We start from the raw sequence: 27,013 nt of genomic DNA, 5'->3' as shown, positions 1-27,013 counted from the left end.
AATAAGTTCAACTAGAATTCAGCTATTCTGTTTTTAGCTACATATTCAAATTCATATCAATTATAAAATTTTGCTATGTAGTATGTTATCTAAAAGTAATGAAGGAATAAACTATGTATCTTTTATTTGAGAATAAAGTTTTCAAACAAGGAACTTATCATTTTGGAATTCTCCGGGAATTATAAATCAGGTAAGTGCAATGATTTTTACAATAAAAAATTTGCTTGTAAATATTTTTTTTTTCATTTGATGATGGTTCTCTACAGAATGGTTTTTTACGTCTGAATAAGAATTATAAGAATAATAAAAAAAGAAACAATATGAAAGTTTTTATTTCAATGTAAAGAATTCTTAAAATCGTTTTTTTTATCCTAAGAATTCTTTATTTTCCGTTTTTTAGTTTACAATTTTTTGATAAAAATTGTTCTCAAAATACTTTTTTTGAAAAATTAAATGGTATAACATTATGTGTTTATGTATACTTCTTGTATATTCCAATGTTTGAAGTAATATGATTCAGAAAAGTATGGAATAAAAATTCGGTACTTACGTATTAACGCCACAGCCGCTACAGATTTGGCGGTTTTTAAGTGCCGCCAATCTACACTTAAAATTTTTGCGACAATTCATAAAATAAAACACTTTATTTAAAATCAAAATAGTCAATCGGTTTTCGGTGGAAAATGAGCCGATATAGAGTTTAGCATAGATTCAAAACAATCATATCGCCATATGAACTCTGATAAATAATATTCCAAATGAAATAACATTTCCAAAACTTACGTTTACCAAGATAAAGTTTTATGTTGTGGGAATTGGTACATTTTCGTTTTTTCGGTGAAATATTTCCCTCCTGAAAAAATAAAATTGCATCTTGTTTTGTTTTTGGCAAATCCCAAAGACGAATTTTCGCAGCACTAAAAATGGCGCCAAAAAGAATTGTTTTTTTTTTTTGTTTTTGTTTCGTCAGCATTCTTTATTGTACGTTTCTTAGTTTCTAAATAATGATTTTTATTGAAACTTGAAATTTTTTGATAAAAATTGTTGTTTACAAAATTAAATTTCATAAAATTATGAGGCTTATGTATACTTTTTGTTCATTTTAATTTTTGAAGTAATATGATTCTTAAAACTATAGAATGTAAAGTTTAAATGAGCCTTTCATGTTATATCAGTAAATTTAGTAATACTATTTTTCGGGCATTAGGTTTTAACTCTTATAAGAATATACATATTTTTTTCTGTTAATGTACAAATATTTTTCCGATGTGTTTTGGATATTCTTTCTCTAATAAAAAGAGATACCATTTTGCTTTCATTTGCATAAGAAAGAATATCAAGCATTTTTCTTTTTTAAATTTAATTAGCCACAATAAAGAAGGAACGTTGCAAAGCTACGTGCTACATTAACGACGTCTCTAGAGTAACTGAATGACTGTTCATATAGAAATCGCAGGTATTAGTCTCATACAACAACGCCCCCTATAGTTCGTTGTGATCGCGAATACCTTTACGACTTTTGTTAATTTTATGCTGACGACAACCAACGCAAAATTGAAATGAGTGAGGGAAAACTGGATCCAATCGCGTGATTTTTCGGCCAATAGAAATGCGCAGACAACAATGGAAAACGGTGTTAGACCATTATGATTTTATGTTACATAGAGATACAATAAATAAATATATCATTTCATAAAAAGAAAATGGCTAGCATTGTAATGAAAATATAAAATGATTACCGCCTTTATTTAAATATCGTTTTATGAAGTTTTTAATATTATTCAATATCGTTTATTACATATCGTTTATTAAATATATATTTATTAAATATCGTTTATTAAATATATATTTATTAAATATCGTTTTTTATCGTTTTATACTTTCTTCCTCCTTGATTAATATTTAAGATCATTACTCCAAAGACAAAATAGAACAAAAAACATATTTTCTTAAAAATGCTTATGAATGCGTGTCCAGATTAGTGAATTAAGAAACTGAGCATAAAGAAAGCTAAAAACTTTGTATCTTGCTGTTGTTGCAATAACCAAGTAACATAAATTAGCAACATAATTTGTTTTCGCACAATAGCGTGTCAGAAATAGGAAGATAATCGCCATTCACGCTGTATTATTCATAATGTTTTCTTGTTTCATACTATGTAAAATTTATTTTGGGGGAAGATGCTTATCTTTGTTTTGTTTCTTTCAGAGTACCTAATCCACGCAAGTTGTTATAGAAATTTGAGTGCTGATTACAGAAGATGCGCAGACAGTTATCTCTTACAACAAGAAGCAGCTAAAAAAGACAACCTGAGCGTCCAAGACAGACTGAGAAGATCTTGCTGGTAAGAGATATTTATGAATTTCATTACTCCTAAAAAAATCAAAAAAATATTTTATGATGAAAAATTTTTAAAAAATATTTTCAATTCTTAAAACCACGTAATGAAAACAAATTAGTGATTGTCAATTAAAGCAACAGAAAAATTGCAAGTTGCTTTATTATTGTGCATGCAAATCAAATAAAATATTATTTGTTTTACTTTAATTCAAAAAAACATCCCGAAGATACTGTGATATCTTAAATTCTTATTGTATTGAGAATCTCTTGCAAACCAACCACAGGTATAGGTATCTTTACACAATCGCTTTAAGTTAATAGAAAAATAATTAAGTCAGGATATTTTTAAAATTGGATTGTAAAATAATTGAATATTAAAATTGTTTTCTGCTATGAGCAATGAACTGTAAAATTACTTGACGTTGAAAACTAATTTGCATAGAAAGACAAATATTTAACAAAAGTGCATTGCGCTGTGAGAAAATTCAGCATGTAAAAAATAATTTTTAAATATTAGTGACTGTTACAAACAATGAAGTTATTAATTTTTTTAAAAAAAGAATCAAAACACCTTATATCTTCAGCAAATATTTTTTTTCACATAATGCTTGCTAGTTTTTGCGCTTGATTTAACAACTTTTCTTTTAATAAATAGGAAACTCCCTAAAGACCATCCTGAATAAATATTTTCAAAATACTGCTGAAAGTTAGATAAAAACTGTAGACACAGTAGGAACCTCAAATTAATAATGAAGCAAGAAAAAAAGAAAAACGTTGTCCAAACTTTTAAAATTAATAATGATACGGTTGATATTAAAAACACCAAAATTTATTTAATTTCCGTAAAAAACATCAAGTTAAAAAGTTTACTATTATAGAAAAAATCTCCAAATTTCATCGTCAGTCAATTCAACTACTTTTGATACTGTTAAATTTGATTTTAACCTCCTTCCTTCCTTCAATCTTTGATTCCTTCAATCGTACTTTATTTTTTCAAAAATTTTTAGTACTAGTGTACGTTTTGGTACTTGTGTATAATTCATTTAACCCTTTTAACATATGCGCCTGAGTTAATTCGAGCTCGCTAGACAGGACAAACTGTGCACCCTCTAGATAATTCGAGCGGCGTTGTATTTTATGCAGTTATAATTTTTTTCATACTCGAATATAATCGAGAATTGAAAATAACAATGTGAAAGCTAAGAAAAAAAATCGTTTTATTGATATTTATCATTAACATAGGATTGTAAGCTATAACACTTATTTATTTAAGAATAAAATATATCCTTTTTCCATGGAACAAAAGAGCAGTATATTAAAATTATCCACCAAAAGAAAATACATAAAAAATTACGTAATTTTTTTTTCTCTTTTGGCCGGTTTTTTTCTTTCAAAAAATCTGTGCGTTAAGGGGTTAAACAAAAATTCCGTAATACCCCAAAACTCGTAAACGGAGTACATAAAGTTAGAACGTGCCATTTTTGAAATTAATATGTGCCAGAAGTTAATGGGACTCCAGCTGCCCGATTTTCTTTTGGTCTTTTATTGTTAATTTCTCTTTTTAAGTATTTATCCTTCTCCAATTTTGTTTTTAAGTGAAATGAAAAATTTTCTTACAAAATTATAAAATTCGTTTATCCAAAAATAATTTCATGGACAAAATAAATTTTAAGAATATTTTATTATTTGTTATTTTATTTAAGAATAGCCGAAAAATATTGAATTGTAAGGTTTATAAATTTCTACATCATTCTAAAGAATGTTATTTTATGTGTCAAACTACAAATTCTAAATGAAATCGGATGAATAATTCCTGAGAAATCAACTTCTAAGGCAACTGGGACTGCGACTGGAAGGTATAGGCATTACATATCGAATGGTCAGCTATGAAAAAAGAGGTTCTACCTAAACAAAATAGTTAGATATTTTAAACATGAGCAAGTAGAATATTTTTTACTATTTAATATTTCATCTCGAGGCACAACATAAATCACTAATTGATTAGACTACAAATGTATTGAAACATGGAATTTTACTTAATATATATGTTCTCGAGATTCTAAGCATTATACCATGTGCCCTCTAAAGCCGTTGTCACCCCAATAATTTCTGAGTGGCAATGGCAGTTAAATCTGTACGGGCTGGGTCATAAAATAGAATCTAGGTATAATAAAATTGCCATGCACTACCTAAGAAAACCATTTATAGTGCCACCTGGTGGAAAATTTCGGAGTTCTTTTGAAAACTGTGAAAAATGCGGAAAAAGGTCAAAGTTATGCAGCATGATCGATTTAGTAAGAGAGGAAAACCTTCTTTGCAGTAATCTCAAAATATAAGGCTTAAAATGCATATTTGTTTGGTTATTGCCAAAATAGTAACACCACATAACGTGAAAATAAAATAGTATATGTCCCAATCCAGAGCATCTTTTATTGTTGCCCTGTCTTAGAATGCTTGATTACGATATGAGAAGACCTCTGTTCAAGTCTCTATTGGTGCACGCTGTCCTTACAACTTTTGCAACAAAATCACATGACGATGCAATCTCGTTTAGCAAGCGAAACAACTCAATTCTCAAAACGTTGCACATGAACCAAACTATGTTTAAAGAACTAGGTGTTCATCCTTAACGGCTTGTACCTGCGCAGGGATACTCAGAAACGCTATGACTGATGCAACTTCGTCATAAACAGCCTAAAGTTGCAGTCAACGTTGCTTGTCAACTAATTTTCGACAAACGCAGTTTTGTTCGATATGATCAAACAAATGTGCGTTTGTACTTTTCATTTGTATCGTTTAATTTTTTTGGTAATAAATCGATAATGTTGAGCAACTTTGTGAACATCTTTTTTTCTCGTATCTTGTGCCGTTTTTGGAATTAAGAATGCTAACTCCAAATATTTCTGTCAGGCAGCTCTGAAAGCAGTTTTATTGAATAGTTAATGACAATTTTACTATACCTATATACTTCAGTTTTATGCTTTTAATTTCTAATCACTTTTGCCGTTCGGAAATTATCGGGTTGACAGCAGACTTAAACGGGTCCACTGCATTTTTCATACAATATTCATGTATACGTTATGTGGTTCAGGTCAAAATTACGATGTATGGAATGGAGTATGATAGGGTCCTCACAGTAAAACGGGCTGTGGCATGTGTGTGGCTGAAATCGTATTCTTCGGCATAGATAGCGTCACTGAAAGAGCAAGAAACGCACTCTCGGCTTTAAAAATTTGCTTAATTTTAAGCGGAATAAGTAACAACAGCATATTTATGTGTTATATTTTCAGAATATATTTTGCGATTCTGAGAATATCTGAGATAAAATTTACAACAAACTGGAAAAGCAAAGTTGACACATCTAATTTTTAAAGAGCAAATAAATAGAAGTGGAAATTTTATTCAATAAAGTTTTCTTTTTTTGTGTGAATTCAGATGCTTTTAAGTTTTATTTTTAGTGTCAGTTAAAGTACCTTTTTTCTATCTACAAAACAGCGACATAGGAATTTTTAGAAAAGTGCGAAGTGAATAAATATGCAATCAAACAAAATAAATATTTGTTTAGGAATAATTTTGTTTTCTTTATTAAGGGAATAGATTTACCATTCAAGTTTCAGAATAGCGTCATAATTTTTTACTTTTACGATTTTCTATCTAAACATGCATTTTCTTTTAAGCTATATTGAAGAAGTCACTATTCTTTAACTATATTTTGTAAAATCATATGAAATACCTTGCAATATACTGAACAAACACTACCTAAAAAACTATTTATTTAAGAGATTCGAGCCGAAATGTTTTTAAAATTTTGAAATATTTTAAAAGATTTCTGTTTCTTATTATATTAATATAAAATATGAAAAGAAAAATAAATATATCTTTGTAATTTAATGAAAATAAAAAAGAATGATAATTTATAATTCTTTTCAAATATCGAATTTTATATTTCTAAGATAAAATCTATCTTTCACTATATGTACAATAAAGTATGAAAACTTACATAAGTGAGATTTTTTTTAATACTAATGATCGTTTTTTCTCGTAAACTAAATTGTATAGTTTGGGTAGACTATATTTGAGAGTGCCCCTTGATTCTCGCCAAGTTGTGATCGCGGTAGATTGCTAAGCTGGGCGATGTTGAAACCCAATCATGATTCTGATTGGTTTAGATTTTAGCGTTATTTTTTAAATGTTCAACGGTATATGTAATTTCAGAGGTCTGTTAGTTCTACGTTGGACCGACTGGTAAGGTTATTTTTGCTTCTGGTCAATGAGATCGAAGGTATGTGGGGCAGTCATAAAAAGGGACTTTAGAAAAAAATGTCACGGCCAGTCCGGTACCACAGAAGCCATTTTTCATTCGGACTTCGCCGAATTTATGTGGCAATGGAGGTACACAGATTCTATTCATGATAAATTTAGACAGTATCTAACTGCTATTAGAGAATTCTGTGCACCTAAATCTGAGGATTTTCAAGCTTAATGAAGAAGTGATTTGTTTTTTTCCTTTTCTTTCTGTGCTTACTCCATTAATTTTTGTTTCGATTCAAATTGCATTTTATTGGGCTTATTCATTTTCCTTATATTGGGTTCATTGCAATTTTATAAGGTTTTGACAGATGTTTTGTTGAATTTTCCAATTTTTATTGAAATATCATTATGTTTTGGCCGCCATTAAATGTTACCACGGTGTTTCGCGCAAACAGGAATGGCGCCAAACATAAGTCGCCAATTTTGCCAAGGGGCACAATCAAGTATATTTTTACCTATGGTTCAAAAGCTAAATTAGTGTGGAAGATATCTAAAGTTACAAAATCAGATATAAAAACGTTCTTTTTCTGAATAAATGTATATTTCTTTCGACGGTTTTGGATTTTTAGCCTTTAAAAATTAGGGTAGCCGCAATCTAGAAAATAGTTTAGGCAGGTGAACAGTCGAACTTAAAATGCTATTTTTTTTACTTGTTTATTTCGATAGATCTCCGTATCTTAAGAAGTGAATCAAAAGGTTTCAGCAGTCAACTGTAAAGCTTGTTTTTTCAAATAATTCTACTTGCAAAACTTTTCTTTAATATTTAATTTAATTGCACGCTAATTTAATTTACGTGATTTTTAAAGGAAAAATCCAAAATTTGAAAGGAATCAGTTGAAAAGTTCTGGCGAATTAAAAGTAATGTAACTTCTTTGACGTAGAGTAATAAGTAAAATTAATATTTAGTGGCCGAAACTTTCGACCGCTCTCCTGTCTAAACTATTGGTCCCAAATATTCAAGATTGCATTTAACCATTTCCCTTATTTAGTGGGTTAACCACCTAAATCTGTCTTAAAAAATAGGCATTAAAATAGGTATAAAAATAGGAGTAAATAAGCTTTTATCTTTGATTTCATGTCGTTCGAATTAATTTACTTAGGTTTAACGCTTGAATCATTGAGATTGAACGTGAAAATCCGGTGATCAAATCAAAAGTTATTCAGACTGTTCGTTTTCTTAACATTTATGATTTTTAGATTTTATATCTAATTTTAAAGTTGAGAAATATCCGAGGAAGATGTGAATAATTTAATTGAAAATCTTTAAAGAGAAAATAATTTACGAAAATACGAATTTTCTGCTAAAATTTGTCCAAGCTGCATTTTATTTGCATTAATCGTTGCTGGAAACTCGTTAGCGTATTACATAGTACAGACGTATTCATCTAAAAAATATTTCATCGGCCATTATTTTAATTAGAATACAGAAGATAACATTATTTATCTTTTCGACATTGAAATTTAATAAGAAAATTTTCCTACGTTTCAAAACGCAGACGTGCTTTTGTCAGATTGACAAAGTAAAGAAATTCTATACAAGTGAGTTTTTATTTTTCCCTTATTCAAGATTCCTTCGTCATAACTAATGGTTTTCTACTCTGATTAATGGTCTACAAACCAAATGAATAGTTCTGAGCAAATTAAAGTATTGAGGAAATTTTTCATTAACAGAGAATTTAAGTTCTTTCAAATTTTCACACAGCCTATTACGATTTTGCACATTTACGATGTTTTCAATACTTTAGGAAAATTGCCATTAATATTAGACGAATGTTTTCTCGAATTTTTGTTAACTTAAAAGATGTCTCAGAAACGTTTTTATTTACTTCCGTTTATTACATTGGCAGACGCTTCTTCCATTATTCGTCCGAAATGAATATTTTGTGTTGAGCAGTATAGGCTAAATACCAAATATTTGTATGTCGTATCTCTAATTTAGTAGCAGCAATTGCTGTTTATTTTTCAAAATTTAATTTTTTTAATTATAATTTTACAGTGTTGAGCATAATCTTGTATCTATTTAAAATTTAAAAACTCCTTGAAAATTTTTTTTGCAATAACCGGACCCTATTTGCACAAAGTCACAAAGGCGGACCCTGGTTGAAAGAATCTGACTTAGCGTTTATTTCTCATTCACAAATTACGCGTAATTTTTTCACAATTTTACAAAAACGGACCTTTCACAAAATGTCTGAACAGACCCCTGAGAAGGCAGTAATTAGAAAACATTTTTAAAATTGTTTCATAACTTATAAATGAATTCAAAGTTACATATTAACCTCATCTCCGATGCCCTTTAAAATCCTCTTTTGAAGAAAAGTGGTAAGCAATAAGGCTCCTTGGCTACTGTGGGGAAGCTTTCTACTATGTCAACCTTCGTCTATTAGAAGGTTCCCAAAGATTGAATGGAGTTGGTATATCTTATGTACTAGTGCAGTGTTTCTCAAAGTGTGGTACGCGTACCCCCAGGGGTACGGGAACAGTTTAGCGGGGGTACACGTTCTTATGCGAAATATCTTGCAACAAGCGAAAATTTCAAAAGCTTTTATTTAAAAACAAAGCTAGCCATGAAAATTTACGATTATGTACTTTTCTATAGCCTATTTTTTGCTGAGTTGTCAGTTAATAATTAGTGGTGTCAACAGCCAGTTGTGACTTTTAACTTTTTTATAGCAAATTTGATTTTTTATATCAAAGTATGTATGTAATAAATGCATTATGTAATAAATTCTACTTATTTTGATTATTTTTACGAAGTATAATTTTCATTCCTAACATAGAATATGGATCGCTGGTTGATATCTACAAAACTTTGTACCAAAAAAGAAAAAAAAACATGTTTTTAAAAAAAATGCATTTATTTTTTTTTAGTGGTACACAGCGCTACAAAAAATGTGGAAAGGGTACACAAAAGTCATAAGTTTGGGAAACACTGTACTAGTGACTAACTTGATTCAATCTGGAAGTACATTTTGAGTGATGAAGATGGGGAGAGGGGGTAATGTAGCATAACTACCACTACGATTAATAAATATCAATTTATTAACATCTAAGGTGCTAACTCGATTCCATCTTGAGTTATCATTAGATGGATGAAAGTTGACATTGTCGAAAACTACTTTCCCCACAATACTTTATAAAATGACAAAACGTAAGTTTGGAAAAACGTTTCAAATGCATGATTTCAGCAAAAAAAAAAATATGACTACTTATATCATTAATATATTTTGGTGATCACGGATATCTTTGTTTCACTGAAATAAAATTATTAAATAAAATTTAGTTGTCAGTGTTTATCTTTAGTCTAAAAAAAGCACCTTATAGAATAAGAGCGTTTATTGGCGGTATAAGTTTACTTTCTACGTATTTTAAACATAATTTATCAAGAATTTAGTTAAATTTTATATTTAATTTTAAAGTGGTGTTCGATTTATGTTGAGTAGATTTATTACGTAATAAAATAGTTTTAACTGCCTTAGTTAAGGGGAAATTTAATTTATCGGATTTGGTTAAAAGGCGCACAGCATAAAGTATCAATCAAGTCTATCATTTTCGGATTTGATTAAACGCTATTTTAAGGGAGCAAAGTTCACAATATCAGCTAAGTTTCATAATTCTTCTAAATCATAGATGGATATACTATGCTGGGTTCCGTATTTAATTACAGCTTGTTAATGTAATACAATAGAAAATGATATTGCAAATTACGAAAGCTTTTTTGATATTTTTAATATATATACTATATATACTTTTAATATATATACTTTTTTGAATATAAATGGATTTATTTTGAGTATATAGCCTTGATTATGCAGCCTTACCCATTAATATGCATTTTTAGAATCTTTGTCAAGCAAAGTATACCCATTAAGGGCCTCAAATTGAAGTTTAAGTGTGGAAAAAACAATATCGAAGCTATCAAATCACTAATGAAGAAGGCGTAATCCTTTCTCACGTTTTTCTGAACTTTAAGATATAGCTTTCCTTGCATCAAAATACCTATATTCATCAAAGAGAGTACTGGTTCAACGCTTGGACTTTAACAATCAAAACCAGTTTGATTGCCTTGCAAAACTTGGATGTATTTCTCGCAATCACTTTTCAACTTCTATATCAAACAAGTTTATATACCCCGCAATCTCATTTCGTTGGATTTAAATAATTTTTTTTTCTTTTCCTCGTTTAAATATTGATTTGTAACTCTCGATTTGTATAATTTCTTTCATTCATTTTTGGCAAGGATTCAAAAAAATATACATTAAAAGTGCATATTGTATTTGAATCAACATGATTAATTTAATATCTAACATGACTTAAAATGCTAGAGAACATGATATGAAGAATGTGTTCAAACCGAGCCTCGATGGCTCAGGGGAAAGAGCGTTCGCTTTCCAATGAGGCGAACCGGGTTCGAATCCCAGTCGATACGAATTCCGCATCCGACTTGCACCGACCACAGTGCTGACGTGAAATATCTTCAGTGGTAGCCGGATCATGGGTTAGAGTCCCCTTGCCATTAGGCTAACCGTGGGAGCTTCTCGTGGTCTTCCTCACCATGTAACGCAAATGCGGGTGAGCTCCATCAAAAAGTCCTCCAAGAAGGCAAAATTTCTCCCAATATTCGATCCAGGAGTTCCCTTGTCTTCTAGATTGGGTTCAAAATTACAAGGCTACGGAGTTGAACATTAGTAGTCGTAAACCCATGAAATTGGGTCAGCTGTTCAACGGTTATAAAATGAAATAAAATATGTTCAAACCAACTATTAGATTTGTTACGAATAACAACACAAAATTATTAAAGAATTGTAAATATTAATGAAATTGTAATGTTAGTTATTAAACTGTAGGTGTTAATATTTAGTGAAGTTTTCAGTTTAGAAAATCTCGTTTCAATCAAGTACATGTAATTATTTAATTTAAACTATAATTATGTGTGTGTGTGCGTGTGTACTGACTGATTCCCTAAAGAAATCCAGTTTCTTCTGATTCAAATACTCCCATGCTAACAACTTAAAAATAATATAACTTGTTTTAAAACGGAGAGAAAGTATTCACATGTTCTGAGATCAGAACAATTTTTCGAAAATTATATATTTTCTCAAATAATAAGGGAATTTGTTTATTTTAAGAATTAAAGAATCACTTATTTATCGATGAAAATATTCTTTCGGTTAAGAATAATTGAACCATCAAAATAGTTTTGACTAATGAATATTTTCTTAATTAGAAACGCTCGCTTCAACAACTTCGCCCAATTAAATAAACTTTCTTTGATTTTCTTTTAAAAATTAATGTAAATACTTCAGTTTAGTAATTCTTTGAACTTGAATAATTTGATAATGAATTTTTGTTCACACAACTTGTCTGCGAGAATGGGATTTATTACTGATAATTGTAGTTACAAGAGAATCATAATGTCGTACGTGATTAAAATGTTGTCTATGTTTGAAAAGTTTAATGTAAGTTTTTCAGTCGAACATTTTCATACGAGTACCTCCGCCAAAATGGTGACAACCGGGCTTTGTTATAGTATTAAAAATTTCATTTGCATCAAAAATATATAAATAACAGGTAACAGTCAATATGTTTCAAGCGTTTTAAAAAATAAGCGTCCTTTTTTAAGACTTCCAGATGTGAACGAGAAGAAAAAAAAGTGATTTGAAATATAAAACCTAAAGTTGCTAACGAAAAGTGGAAAAATAAAAGTAAAAAACTAAAAAGAAAAACCACAGTAGCCGAGGGGAGCAAATCAGGATAAAATGCACTACGGAGAGGTTGTGAAGAACTAACATTGTTATCAAGGGAATCAGCATCCATATGAATAAAACAACAATCCTGGGTATCAAGATTTCATATAAATGCTAATTAACTTTTTAACGACGATAGTTACTCACCACTTCTCTATAGTGCGTGGAAATGCATTTTATCCCGATTTGCCCCCTCGTCCATTGTGGTTCTTCTTAGTTTTGTTTTTCACCTTTATTTTTCTAACTTTCGGTGGCAATTTTAAGTTTTTTATTTCAAATTACTCTTGTTTCTTCTCGTTGTTGTTCATTTACGTCACACTAGAGAAGCACAATGGGTTATTGGCGACGATCTGGGAAGCATCCCTGAGGATGATCCGAAGACATGCCATCACAATTTTGATCCTCGGCAGAGGGGATGGCACCCCCTCTTCGATAGCCCGACGACCTGCACGCGAAGTCTAGCACTTTAAGGTAGAACGGTTAAACGAGGACCAATACCGCACACCCTCGGTTCTTAAGCAGACTGCTCAAAGTGATCACCCACCGGCACACGGACCGCAGCCAGTGATGCTTGACTTCGGTGATTTGCTGGGAACCGTGTCTTAAATAGTTCAAAAAAAAACTTTCTTGGTTATTATATTAAAAAAATACCATTTTAATCTTATAAAAATGTTTTGCTAGTTGGTGAAAATGACACGATAAATACTTTATTTTAAAAAAGTTCAGTTTTAACTTTAACTATTAAGAAAAATGAACGCATATATCGACACTTTTTTTATCTGCATATTCCTTCATAAAGATAAGTTAAGTTAAATTTATAATCCCTGATTTTAAAATATGTCGTTAATAGCAATTTGTTCATACTTAATCATTAGGAAACATCAACCTTAAACGCTAATTGCTGAAACAAAATAATAATTTAGGTTCATAATGACATCAGAAATTTTACAATTGTTTATAGACATTTAAATTTACGATAATATAATATATAGATATTTAAATTGAAGAGAATATAATTTTTAAAAAAAATCATAAATATTTAGAATAACTACATTAAAAAATATGTTATGAAATTAGGAGAATTTCAACTATATACTATATATTTTATTTATACTTTTTACTTACATTTTAATTTTCTTTGACTTTATCTATTTTTTAATTCTTTCTTTATGAAGTAGCGAGGCGGTTTCTATTTAGATAATGAATTTTTATAAAAGTTCTTTACGACAGAATAAACGTATTGCGGTTTTATATTAACTGTGTCATTTCGGAATCCATTTTTACATAGTTGTTCATTTACTTTAGGGAACACGCGAAAAATTATACTTTTTCCTTTTGTTTTTATATCAGAATTTTTGCAAGTTGCAATCGCGCAAACTGGCATTTCGATAATAGTTTTAAATTCTTGTAAATTCACTGCAAAAACTGAGGAAAGTCATTATAGAAAATAACTAATGTCTTAGAATATCTCGCAAAAAGAAATGATCCAATATTAGTTAGAGCTAGTAAGGCCAAACGCTCCGTTCTTGAAGTAAAAGTGCGAGCTTTGCGCCAAAGTGACGTCACTAGAGTGACGTCGGAGGATCGGCGCGGCAAGAGATACTTCAAAGGAGTGAACCAGCCCTTCTATTCTCTTTAGCCCTGGTCTTAACGATCAGTCCACTGCGGGACTGCTTCTTCTCATACACGTATGGGAAGTCTTAAAAATGAGAGTCTGTTTATGAGCACTTGAAGCATGCTGACTATACATTTTCCTATTTATATATTTTGAATAGATATTGCATTCCTATTTATATATTTTGAATAGATATTGCATTCCTATTTATATATTTAGAATAGATATTGCATTCCTATTTATATATTTTGAATAGATATTGCATTCCTATTTATATATTTTGAATAGATATTGCATTCCTATTTACATATTTTGAATAGATATTGTCTTCCTATTTATATATTTTGAAGCGAATGACGTTTCTTTTTAATCAAGTAATGTCTTACCGCTTTTGTTTCTTAGAGTTATTTATTTAATATACACAGCTATGTTAAGACCTCTCATGACTTATGCATGACCATTAGGTTTCACAGAATCAATTTTTGAAACTAAAACAGAATACCAGAAGCAAATTAATTCTTCGATCAAGACTAAGTTATTTGAAAGAAATAGTGATGAACAATGCAAATATATATATATATATATATATATATATATATATATATATATATATATATATATATATATATATATATATATATATATATATATATATATATATATATATATATATATATATATATATATATATATATATATATATATATATATATATATATATATATATATATATTACCCTTTATAACTTTTGATTTATGAAATTTATAACGATATTTTATTATTAATTTATATCAGGTTAATGCCTTGCTGCTTCCGTTTCTTGAAATTATTTAATCGTTCCTTTGTTGCTTACGTAATTAAATATTTAAACTGCTCCGTATTAATTATGCGTTCTTGATATTTAAAATTATTTTATGCATAGCATTTATTTTTCATTTTTTCCAGTTTGTTCGACGGATACAGAGAATGCACTAGAATTGCCGTAGAACAAAAATGCAACGTTGAGGCAGCCCGGCTTGGAGAACAAATCATTACTAAAGCAGGTGGTCCTATGGTGCAAACACACTGTGCAAGCTTTAAACATGATTCAGAAGATTGTAGAATGGCATCATCTGGAAACTTCCTTTCATCATTTCCAACCTCTCTCATCTTAATCGTAATCGTCTCCATTGTGTTCTCTCGCCATTATCTATAATATGCGCCGGAGAAAAAAAAATCTGGACTTTTTCTTCAAGTAAATAAAAATTTATTTTTGTGCAAAACAGTTTCTAGATTTTGTAAGTTCGAATACCGCAAGTGGAATATAGCGGGTATGTCACGTACTTGGTGCTATTCTTAATGGATAGCCATTTTGGAGTTTTTTCGAAATAACCTTGCCCAGAGTGTGTTTTAGTTAAGTGATATTTTAAGTTTTGATAGATTTGACGCGCAGCACAAATGATCCCACATATTTTGGACAAGCGAAAATGATTTGACAATGTTTGTTTGTTACCTCCCTAAAAGGTTGGAAAGATCTTTTATATATAACGCTATTTAAATTTTTATTTTTCCGAAAGGTTTCAAAAAGGTTAAAACATTTATTAAACTGGACAGGATTGAGAATTTATTGTGCTGTTAACACAAATATATTATTACGATATCAGCAAAATAACTTGGGCCCTCATAAAACTAATATTCAATAATCTTGGCTCAATAAGAGTTCAATGGGCCGTTATTTTCTGATATTACCCCGATGTAGAATTGTCAGATTCACTCGATATTTTATATTCAATATTCAACTTGTATAGACTATATATTAGCCCTATAAACACCGATATTGACTCTATATAGGACCAATATTAAAATATATGGACATGCCGATATTGTTGGTCCTTCGGTGCATGTTCAAACAGGACCCATATTGTGCCAATTTTGAGCTCAACTTTCGCCAAAGTAAAATTCTTGCTAAGATGAATTGTCTATTATTCTTAATAAAATTTGTTTAGTTGATAGATTTTGTTTAACTGGCTAGAGGTTTTTTATTTCTAAATTTTTTGAGCGTCTTTTAATCTAATGAAACCTACGATTAAACGAAAATATATTTAAACACACCTCGTAAGTTAATAACTTACAATCAAAATCTGGGTCTCATTGACTCGAGGCTATATTAAATAACTTTAAGATTGGGCTGGGCGCAGTATTTCTTTTCCACCATTGTTTTTGCGTCAGCTATAAAATTCTTTTAATACATTACAACTTTACAACCAAACCAAAATGTTTTTTTTTAAGACATTATTAAAACTATTCCTTGTTCTATAAAATTGACACTTTTTTGGAATTACACCCGAGAGCATATATAGATCGACATATATAGATTGTTATATTACATAAAAAAGTGTTTTGAATAGCAGATGAACACTGTTTTATTAATGGGAGATTAAAAATTATGAGATTTTTTGTGCTGTGTGGGTTTAAAGAATTTTTTTCAATGCCATTTTAAAGAAATGTTAACATCTGTACATATTTAATTGCATTTTATCCTGATAGATTATAATCAGGAGTTTGATATAAACGAAGCTTTATACAAATGCATGAAAGTAGTAATGGTAACAACCATTAATACATTTGGTAAGAACCGGTTACATAATTTATATACCTAACAACCATTAATACATTTATTACAAACATTAATGATTTGGAAATTAAATTCTTATTTTACATTATTGCTATAAAAGCTTTTTTAGCGGCTTTATGGCATGTTTAATTATTTAAAAGTTGTAGTTTGAGAAACATGTTAATGATAAGAAAATAATGTTTTTCTTTATATAATGTTTCGTCACTATGAGTTATTTTAGAGTTTAATTGTTTTTGTAATGTGTTAAAAATAACAAAATAGCATTACATTTATAAATACAAAACTTCCACATTCCTAATATTTCAGCATTTTCTATATAGATTTTTAAAACATTTAGGATTATATCACGTTTAAATCTCAATTTAAATTTATATTTAAGTTTCAACATTTTATATGCTTATTAACAAAAGAATTCCATATCTTTTAAGAGATAGATTATTTCGTTCTGACTAAAATAAAAAATGTTAAAATTACAAATTTTGATACATGTTTTAGTTACGTTATTAAGTTTAAAACACGTTAAAGTTATGTTTTCTTACTCCATATATTAAAAATTCAAATAAACTTTATTAGAAATTAGTTTTAATTATAATTAAAACAATTGCGTTTTGTACTGTATATACATTCAAACTGGCAAAATACTGTATACTGTAGATATGCTATGTTTGTACAGAATTTACATGAAATCAAATGTGTACATAAGAATGTAACTATTTGCTGTATTGTAAATATAAAGTCTAAATTACATTTACTTTTTATTGTTTATGTTAATATTCCAATGTAATAAATATTTTATTCTCCAAGAATGGTTTACTGTATTTGGAAGATTTAAAATTTTAATGATAGGCAGACATTTTTACTTAAAAAACCCATTTGGAATCATTTGTAATTGATAGTGTTAGTTATTAAAAATAGAATTTTGAAGTCAAATTATAATTTAATTAAAAAAAGCTGGCTTCTGAAATAGATTCCTTAAGCACAATTAATTTTTTTGAGCCGAAATTAAGTTTAAGCACGCATTGTTTGATCCTAATAATGGATATTGATTATTATTAAAATTGAAATTACGATGAAAGTTAAAACTGGTCGACATTAAAATTGTTTTAAATGATCGCAACATTTTTAATGATTGTTTTTAGGGCAATTTTGTAATGATTATGTCGTAGATCTTTCACCGAATTAGAACAAGTGGAAGTCCATGAATTCAATTCGGAAGTATGAATTCAATTTTGAATTTACAATTTTTTCTTAATTTTTTTGTATAGAAAGATCAAGCAATTTGGATAATTTTTAAACTTCGGCACCGTGTTAATAATTTTGAAAATTCTGGTCTCAATTCTGGACCACTCAATCTTAAGCGGTTTAAAAATGATGCCAAATTTATTTACGTGTTGAAAAAAAATCAGTTTATATAGAGAAAAATAACTCTACTTTTACTTTTATTTTTGAAGGACAAATTGAGGTTCAAATATCGAAAGTCAAATATCGAGCTACACATCTGAGAATATAACTAAAATATTGCTTTTATGATCTATATCTTTGATACGAAGAAAGTATCTTTATTACTTGAATAACAAAAAAAGAAAATGTACTGTGAAAGTTCAAACAGTTGTTATTTTAAATATTTTTCAAATTTGAACATTTGTTAAATTACTGTTTCATATGATGTGTATTGAGTATTTGTAATATTTTGATTAAGTGAGTTCGACATGAAATGTTATTGATGTGCTTTATAAATAAAATGTTTATATGTTGCTCTGTTGCAATACTCCTTTCTCATCACGCCTATGTATACTGTTGTTATTACCCATTTACAATATTAAAAAAATACTTATAAACTGATACAGTAAGATATACTTGTCAATAAAAATTTTGTTTACATCATAATAAAAGAGAAAAAATTATATATTTCACGCGTTTGAACCAGGTCGTAATTGCTAACTTGCACTGCTCTGTGGGAAAAAGTTTTAGTAAAGAAAAAAAAATATGTTTGATTTTTTGTTTAAAAAATTTTTTTAGACATAAAAGTTTTTTTTCTTATCACTATATATAAGTAATTTAGTGTTTCATATAAAACTTCACCGTTTTCCAGACATTTTTAAAGTTTCAGTAAATTTAACCAAAATTCAGCAAGATCTTGTTTTTAATTTTTTTCTTAGCTTAATTAACTCTTGATAAAAGAGGAGCAGTTGGAAATATTGCCCCGAACAGCACAGGTTAGAAAAAGGAAACAGTATTGTCAACAGCAAAATAGAAATGAAATTATGACGGTAAAACAAAAATACAACGTTGACCATGAAGGTAAATTATGACAGAATATATTTCCATGCTAAATTTATATAGGACAGGTAAAAAATCATTTCAATAATTTCACATGAATGAAAAACGGCACAAAATCACCAAGGTGAGCTCAATGTGTTAAGAAGACACCATACCAAGGGAGACATTTTAAGTCGCAAATTCTTTTTCCTCTGCATTGCTAATTGAAAATTTAAAGGCGGAAAAGTTTGTTCAGGCAAACCTAGAGAAAGTCACTAAGTTTTAATCGCTAAAAAAATCAAAATATCAAAAGGCAAACAAATTATTGAAAAAAAAAATTCTCAATTGCTTAACCCTAGTTATCTTCACATAATTTATTTTCAGTTCGATATTTAAAAAATTTGTTTTCATCATTTGAAACTTTGTGGTTTATTCTAGGTTTGTCTGGACTCACTTTTCCTATACTTTAAATTAAGGTGAAAAAGAACTTGCGGCGAAGAATTTCTCCCGTGGCATGGTGTCCTCTTAAGGTTGGATAGAATTTAAGCGTCATTTAATGTAAGTCCACAGTCTCAACGTTCTATGGCAGTGTTTCTCAAAGTGTGGTACGCGTACTCCCAGGGTTACGGGAACAGGTTAGTGGGGGCACGCGTTCTTATGCGAAATGTCTTGCAACAAACAAAAATTTCAACAAAATATTTTATAAAAACAAAGCTAGCCATGAAAATTTACGATTACGTTTTTTTCTATTGGCTATTTTTTGCAGAGTTAATAATTAATAACTAGTGGTGTCAACCGCCAGTTGTAGCTTTTAACTTTTGTGCCATTTTCTTATAGTAAAGGTTTGTAATAAATTCTACTTATTTTGATTATTTTTATAAAATATAATTTTTATCCCTAACATGGAATATGGATGGCTGGTTAGTATCTACAACACGTAATAATGATATTTTTAGGAAAATACAATCACATATTTTTAAATAACATATTTTAGAAAAAAATACATTAATTTTCTTATCAGTGGTACACAAGTGTTGCGAAAAATTTAGAAAGGGTACACAAAACTCATAAGTTAGGGCTGTATGGTAATAGATGATTTACCGTATATTTTATGATTGGACATTTTCAACCTAAATTTTTAAACCCTCTAATAATCTACTTTTCATTACTCCAAATAATCTCCTAAATACCGCAGATAAAAAAAAATTAAAAAAAAAAAGAGTTCAAAAATAAAATGCTGTAAAAATCTGCCTTATTTATTAGAATATTTACTAGTTCCTCTCGAAACATTAAATTTGCCTCTTAGAAGTTAAAATAAAATAAAACTTAGATCAGAAGTTAGAGGGACTTATTTTGGGTACTTATTCATTATTTATTTAAAAAAATCAGGAAAATGCATTTTAGATTATCAGGTATTCAATGAAAAATGAAAGTAACGCCGAAGGTAAAAATGAAAATAATGCCAAAAGATATCAGGAATACCATTCTTAGTTGAGAAAGTACTGTTTGTTGATCCTTTAAAACGCTATTTGCTTCTTGGGGATTTAAAGAAATTGCCTCCTGGTATAAAATGGAGATTTGTCGGAATTTATTCAGCTGTAAAGAGAGGAAAGGAACGTATCGTTCCCTGGAGGGATATGATAAGAAAACAGATTTAATGGAAAATTGTTTTGGAGTCAATAATAACTCAAGTATTAGTTGTGGATAAATGAAACTAGAAAGAAATCGATCTTTTAGACGTTGCTCATTTTTTAAAAAATTATTATTGAGTTGTAGTATAGAGATAAAATAATTAAAATGAAGTCGAAGTTTTACGAACTACGTTTTCAAGTGGTTTGAAAAAGCGATTTTTTTTTTTGATGCACCACTTTTGAAACACGTGGGAAGGAATTTTCGGTGATAATGGGAGCTTATTTTAAAAGTGACGCGCTTTATTTCTTTTATTTTTATGTGAAAAAAAAAGAATTATTCTATCCTTTTTAATCCACATGAAAAGAGTTTCCTTATAAAATTTTATTCATTGTTTCCTGCTCTTTAGTTTATAACTGCAGAAGCTAAAAAACTGTTAATGCGCACGCTATCTAGCAAATTTTCACATCTACTACTAGGTGATCGGATAAAGTGCAAAATCAAGTGTTTTATGCTATTTACTTCGGTTGTATGTTTCGGTTGTATTTCTTTGTTTCTGCATAATTTTTATTTCTTTGTTTCTGCTCTTCTTCAGAAGGAAACTGCTAATATAATTAAGAACATAAACAATGAAAATTAAAAAAAATGTTCCACTTCATAACCTCTATTTAATATAGACCACGGAGAAGGAGACCACGAGAACCTCCCACGGTTAGCCTCACGGCAAGGGGACTCTAACCCATGATCCGTCTACCACTGAGGATATTTTACATCATCACTGTGGTCGGTGCAAGCCAGGTGCGAAATTCGTATCAACCTGCTATCAACTGTATTCGAACCCGGTTCACCTCATTGTTTTTTATATTTTTATTTCATATCCGTCGTTGAACAGCCCACCCGATTTTGGGTTTACGACTACTAATGTTCAACTCCGTAACCTTGTAATTTTGAACCAATCTAGAAGACAAGGAAACTCCTGGTTCAGTACCCCCTGAAGTATTGATTTGTCATGGGAATATAGAGAACTTTGCGACTCGAGAGATTAACTATTTACTACACGGGGAGTATTCGGCCTGCGGAGATCGAACCCACGAGCTCTTGGACATGGGCCCAGTGCCTTACCAACCATGAAAATTCTACTATGCGTGGCAACATATGTGGGTTGAAGGATGTCCCGAACGTACCACTGGCCTGACATTGCGCCGTGGTTCAATACTAGGGGTAATCATGAACCGGATACGATGGCATCGTGGTGGTATATTGCAGTAGAGCGTAGACAGGATTGCACCCACCGACCGTTGTCTCCATTTGTTGTGGTATCGCTCTCGGGCGCGATTGGACTGCTAGCGAAAACGTTTTTAGCGATGACTCTAAATCTAATTTTGACTGTTATGACCATAGGGTACGAGTGGGGATTGCTTAGGGTGAACTTATCAATCCTGTCTACACTGAACGGCAGTACAACTGTTCTACAGCTGGAGTTATGGCACGGGGTGACGTCGCATAGGACACACATTCATTCTTTTTATTGATCCATGGCGCTAGGATACAAAGAGGAGACATCCTTTAGCCATACGTGTTACCACTCATGGCAGGGCTCTCTGGAGCCATTTTCAATAAGACAATACTCTGACATTCACAGAAAGGATGTCACAGTCTAACGTAATACCACCCTTCGTTGGCCTGCGTGATCTCCTGATTTGTCAGCGAACGATTATATTGGGGACCCACAGCAAGTTGGACAGCCTCCGAATTTAGTCGATTTGGTGGTATTTTATAGAAACTGTTGAACGAGAAGATGTAGGTCATCAATAGGCGCGTGCATGTCTCAATTTTCGACCGTATCACATCCTGTATTCGCGCCTGAAGTGACCAAAGAGGATACTAAAACCTCCCCTCATTTGTATTTTTCTGGCAATAAATGATTATTTTGATTTAATTATTTTAATCACTTACTTATATCAACTTTCTACTTAGGTATGAAAAGTTTCGTTTCATTCTGACAATTATTTCTATTAGCGCAAATTTTTATTTTTGACAGGAGGGGACAAAATAGTTGAAAAAAATGCGCGACATAATTTACGAATGGTCCCTGTCACCGTATAGTTTTCAAAGCTACGTTTGAAAAACCAGTTTATATATATATATAATATCGCTCATGGGCTGCAATAGCGGCACAACATAAAAAATCATGTTTTGAGATAAGTGGGTTTAAAGTTTTCATTGCTAAGGAAAATGCATAAGCAATGTTTTAGTTTGCTTAAACGAAAATAACCTTCAAGTTGAATTATGAGTTGTGCGAATATTGCAGCCCATAAGCGATATATATATATATATATAACAATAACAACAACAACAAATAAGGAATATTTCGTTTTATAAGTTGATGAGAGAAAATAATAAACTTTTAGATGAAAATATATGTTTTAAAGTAATAATCAAAGAGCAATTTTCTGTACTATTCGTTTAAAAGTTAAAGAATAGAATTTCGACTTGTAAATATCAAAACTTGAATGACTATAATGATCGAAATTACTTTAATTTGTGTTTCTATCATTTTTCTTTAGTTTAATATCTTTAAACACAAAGGACCGGGATGACCGGGTTGGTAGGATGTCGGACTCTTGTTCGTGAAAATGGGAGTTAAAATCCAGCAGGCAGACTGAATCCTGTTCATTAAATAGGGACTGCACACGTTAAATCAGTTGGGGTCACAAAATCCTCCAAGTTCTCATAACAATTTAATACCTCTAAGGGTTCTGAATTAGAGACTGATCGTTATCTGGTCCAGATCAAAATAACAATCTGCGGATGATTGGATGGTGTGGGAATGAGTCCTCTCTGTGACGTATGTGTGAGGCAAAATCACATTCTTTGCCATAGATGGCGCCACTAAAAACAAGATGAGCACACTCAGCCTTAAAATTCGCTTGATTTCTAGCAGGTTTGCTGATATTGGTAAGTGGCATTTGTAACAACAAACGCTAACAAAAAACAACTATCCTTATAAAAATCTTTCTTTATCATGCTTATTTTCTCTATAATTATTTTTTACCTCAGATATTTAAGAAAAAGTAATGGAATTCAAATTTTTAATCAAATTTCTTTATTTTTGTGAAAATAGTTAACCACGTTAATGATCTATTTAAAAATGCTTTTGTTAACATACACGGTTTGTTAGATAAAAATAATTCATAGAAGTGTATATTATTGATTAGCCTCTTCTCAAATAAATCATTATTTTGTCGTTGACTGATTCAAATTTAAAGAATAAAAAACAAAACATTTAATGATAAGTAGTTTTGCAAAATTAATTCGAAAGATTTTAAACACTATATTTATATTACTTGAACCAAAATGTTCTGCTGATCTTAGTCAATCTCAAACATAATTCTACATTTGGGATGTATTAGAACGGCATTAGCGGCAACAATCGATGATAATTGCTTCTGTCAAACGGGCTTACATGTGGGATTTTCAAATCTGCTTTTCTCATTTTAGAGATTACGTTTGCAAATACGGATTCCCGGCTTTGCAGCATTTAATTTGGTCTCTCTTAGATTCCTTATTTTAGAAAAAAGTTATTTGTTTGCGAAAATAATCTTTGTTTTAAATTTGTCCATAAGTATTTTATATTTTATTTGTGTAATTTTAGTTAATTTTTATAAATTGATGATTAAAATTTCAAGATGCTCCGTAATCCTCACCCGAAAAAATGTTTTTAAGGACTATACTTGTAAAAAAATAAATTCACTATTTGTTGTTCTAACAAATGAAGCCAAAAAAGTACAAAATGTTGTAATTCACTAGTTCTACATATTTATTTATCTGATTTCATTTTCGAAGAGGTTTACATAAGAAATTGTTAATACAAAAAAAATAAAAAAAATAAACATTGTTTCTTCGTTATTTGCTAGTAAAATAGCCTTTCTAACCTTTCCTTTGTTATCAAAACTTATAGTAGATTGTGCATTTTTCTAAAATAAAAATAGAGACAAGTAAGATTGCTTTGACTTTAAGATTTTGTTGTACGAAACTCATTTCCTAAGCTTTCTGATTACAACAAGGATTTTTTTAATAGAAAATAATAACAAAGAATGAAGGATTAGTAGCTACAATTCTAGTATTTGTTAAAAAAATTTACGTTTTGTTTACATTTCATGCTTGAATATTTATTTAATTTATATTTTATTACGCACACAGATATTTTTGCCCTATATCGTTATAAGAATATTACAATAAATTAGTATTTATACCAACTTATTTAATTTAGAGATAATATTTCACTTAAAGTAAAAATAAATTTGCGTTATCGCGATTATGTAAACTGAAACTAAATTAATCTTCACAAAGCAAAGTAGAGTTAGTCAGATTATTTCAATTTTTTTAATAGTTGACCTTTCTTTGCTTGTCTGGTCATCCTGGCGGAAATGCGGCCAATCAGCGTCTCTTCTTACGGAGACCTTTATTCGGACCACGAAATGGTCAAAAGTGTGTAGTCCACCTTTGGACAAACTAAGGCGTCCAATCAACCAACCAGGGCCGTGATAGCTCTGGGGATAAAGCGCGGTTCGAATCGCAGTGATGGCTGGATCCAGCTTGCCCCGACCACAGTACTGACGTAAAATATATCCAGTGGTAGACGGATCATGGACTAGAGTCCCCTTGCCATCAGGCTGATCGTTGGAGGTTTTCGTGGTTTAATGTCCATGTGCGGTTTATGCGATGCTGATTAGTTCCATCAAAAAGTATTCTCCATGAAGGCAAATTTCTCCCAATACTTGATCCAGTAGTTCCCTTGTCTTCCGAATTGGGTTTAAAATTACAAGTCATTAAAGTGAAAATTACAAGGCATTGATGAACATTAAAGTGGGATCCATATTCTCATAATAAATATATACCTCCAACAAATTCTGATTTTTTACCCTCAAAATACAGGGTTATTCATAATTCCCTCTCTACTACAACCTTATGCTTACTACAAATGGCTTCAGTGGTACATGTTACTGCCATCTACCGGCAACTGCTTAAATTAAAACTTGAATACTTTCGGAAAAATTTCATATATTCTTTTTTGCCATATTCGTCTTCAATTTTTTTACTATAACGCTTCGAAACGCTTGAATAACCCTGTATAGCAGCCGCAAACAGGAAATTACGTCCTCTATAGTAAAAAAAGTGACCAAAAGTCTGAGCACTATGATGCAAATTCTACTTTTCACACATGTCTCTATATCTCCAGAATTATTAAAGCAAATATTTTTTTTGGCCACACCTATAAAACATCATAGTCTGAAGATAATTGCAGGAAAAAACAGTTTTTAATCATTTCTATTCAGAATTTTTATTTTACTTCAGAGGTATTGAATCTTTTACCTCATTTTGATTAGTGTCAAAATGAAAGGTTTGAACGAAATCAGCTGAATAGTTTCTAAATAATAAATTGAGTATCGAAAATAATAAAAATTGTTTTTGCTTTTCAAATCTTCCCATTATCTTGATTCTGCTCATATTTCTAATTTAAAATTAAGTTGTTTAAAGTAATATAAAAATTTATATGCCTAACGAGTCTTTTTAAAATTATTGATATAAAAAATAATAAATTTATATATAAATTTTTTTATTTAATATTTTATAAAAATATATATTTAATATATAAATAAACTACTTTTATTATAAGGTGCATTGCGTTTTTGATTTTCTTACGTAGTCGCACAAACGTTGCGAAATATTCAAGTATAAGTAAAATTAAAATGTCTTTCAAACTTTCGATCATTCTCCCAATTAAACTATTGCCATATATTCCAAATTGTGATTACCACATATAGTTTAAAGACTAAATACTCGAATCTTTAAAGAAGGTACTTTTTTGATAAAATACATTATGAGTATTAGTTCGTAATTATAACGTCAGTAATAATTAACTAACATATTTCAGATCAATTCCTTTAACTATTAAGAATGTATTTAATATATGAAATTACAATCATTAGATCAAAAGTTAAGAGGTTAAAATTTTATTTTATACCTTGTACAAATGTTTCCTTGCTTCAATTAGTGAAATTTAAATATGATTTAAAGTACTTATGATGTTTTGGACATAATCAAGTTTTAATGAATAGTACATATTCTACACATTTTTGAAGTAGTTAAAATAGATAAAGCTTAAATTTTATTTGAAATCTAATCTATCTATCTATAATCTGAATCTTTTCAACCTCTACTGTTTCTAATCCTTTAAATTGATTAAAATCACACAGTTAATCTTCCACTTTAAGATCAAAATTATGTTTCTCTTGATAAACAAAACGAAATAAAAATGTTTAATTGATTTGATAATCTGTAAACATTATTTGTTCTACTCACCAGTTACGTAAATGTTAATAACGAAATTTAAAAGATTGAGTTTAAGAGATATTTAATTCTTAGAAAAGAAGCTCATATTCATTATAAAGAGCTTCATTTAAAATATCTTCTTGTCTTTAATATCTTGGGAAT

General features: G+C 29.9%; 1 protein-coding gene across 2 annotated transcripts in view; it reads left to right on the top strand.

Annotated features, from left to right (window-relative positions):
• The window catches only part of LOC107453886 (uncharacterized), a 158,509-nt gene that overhangs the window by 123,803 nt on the left and 7,693 nt on the right, over positions 1–27,013 (top strand). The window contains exons 4-5 of one of the 2 annotated variants that reach the window (XM_071184265.2): positions 2,209–2,344; positions 14,959–18,383. In XM_071184265.2, coding sequence (XP_071040366.2) covers positions 2,209–2,344; positions 14,959–15,208 — 386 coding nt within the window. In that variant the 3' untranslated portion in view covers positions 15,209–18,383. Of the gene's footprint in view, positions 1–2,208; positions 2,345–14,958; positions 18,384–27,013 lie in introns of those variants that run through there. The other variant, XM_071184266.2, reaches the window with a different exon arrangement.

The sequence above is a fragment of the Parasteatoda tepidariorum genome, chromosome 10, assembly GCF_982258835.1.
Source record: "Parasteatoda tepidariorum strain Cologne lab strain chromosome 10, Ptep-v5.0, whole genome shotgun sequence".
In the NCBI taxonomy this organism is placed as follows: domain Eukaryota; kingdom Metazoa; phylum Arthropoda; class Arachnida; order Araneae; family Theridiidae; genus Parasteatoda; species Parasteatoda tepidariorum.
Note: the sequence above shows the minus strand (reverse complement) of the source record. Positions and strands in the feature narration are given on the sequence as shown.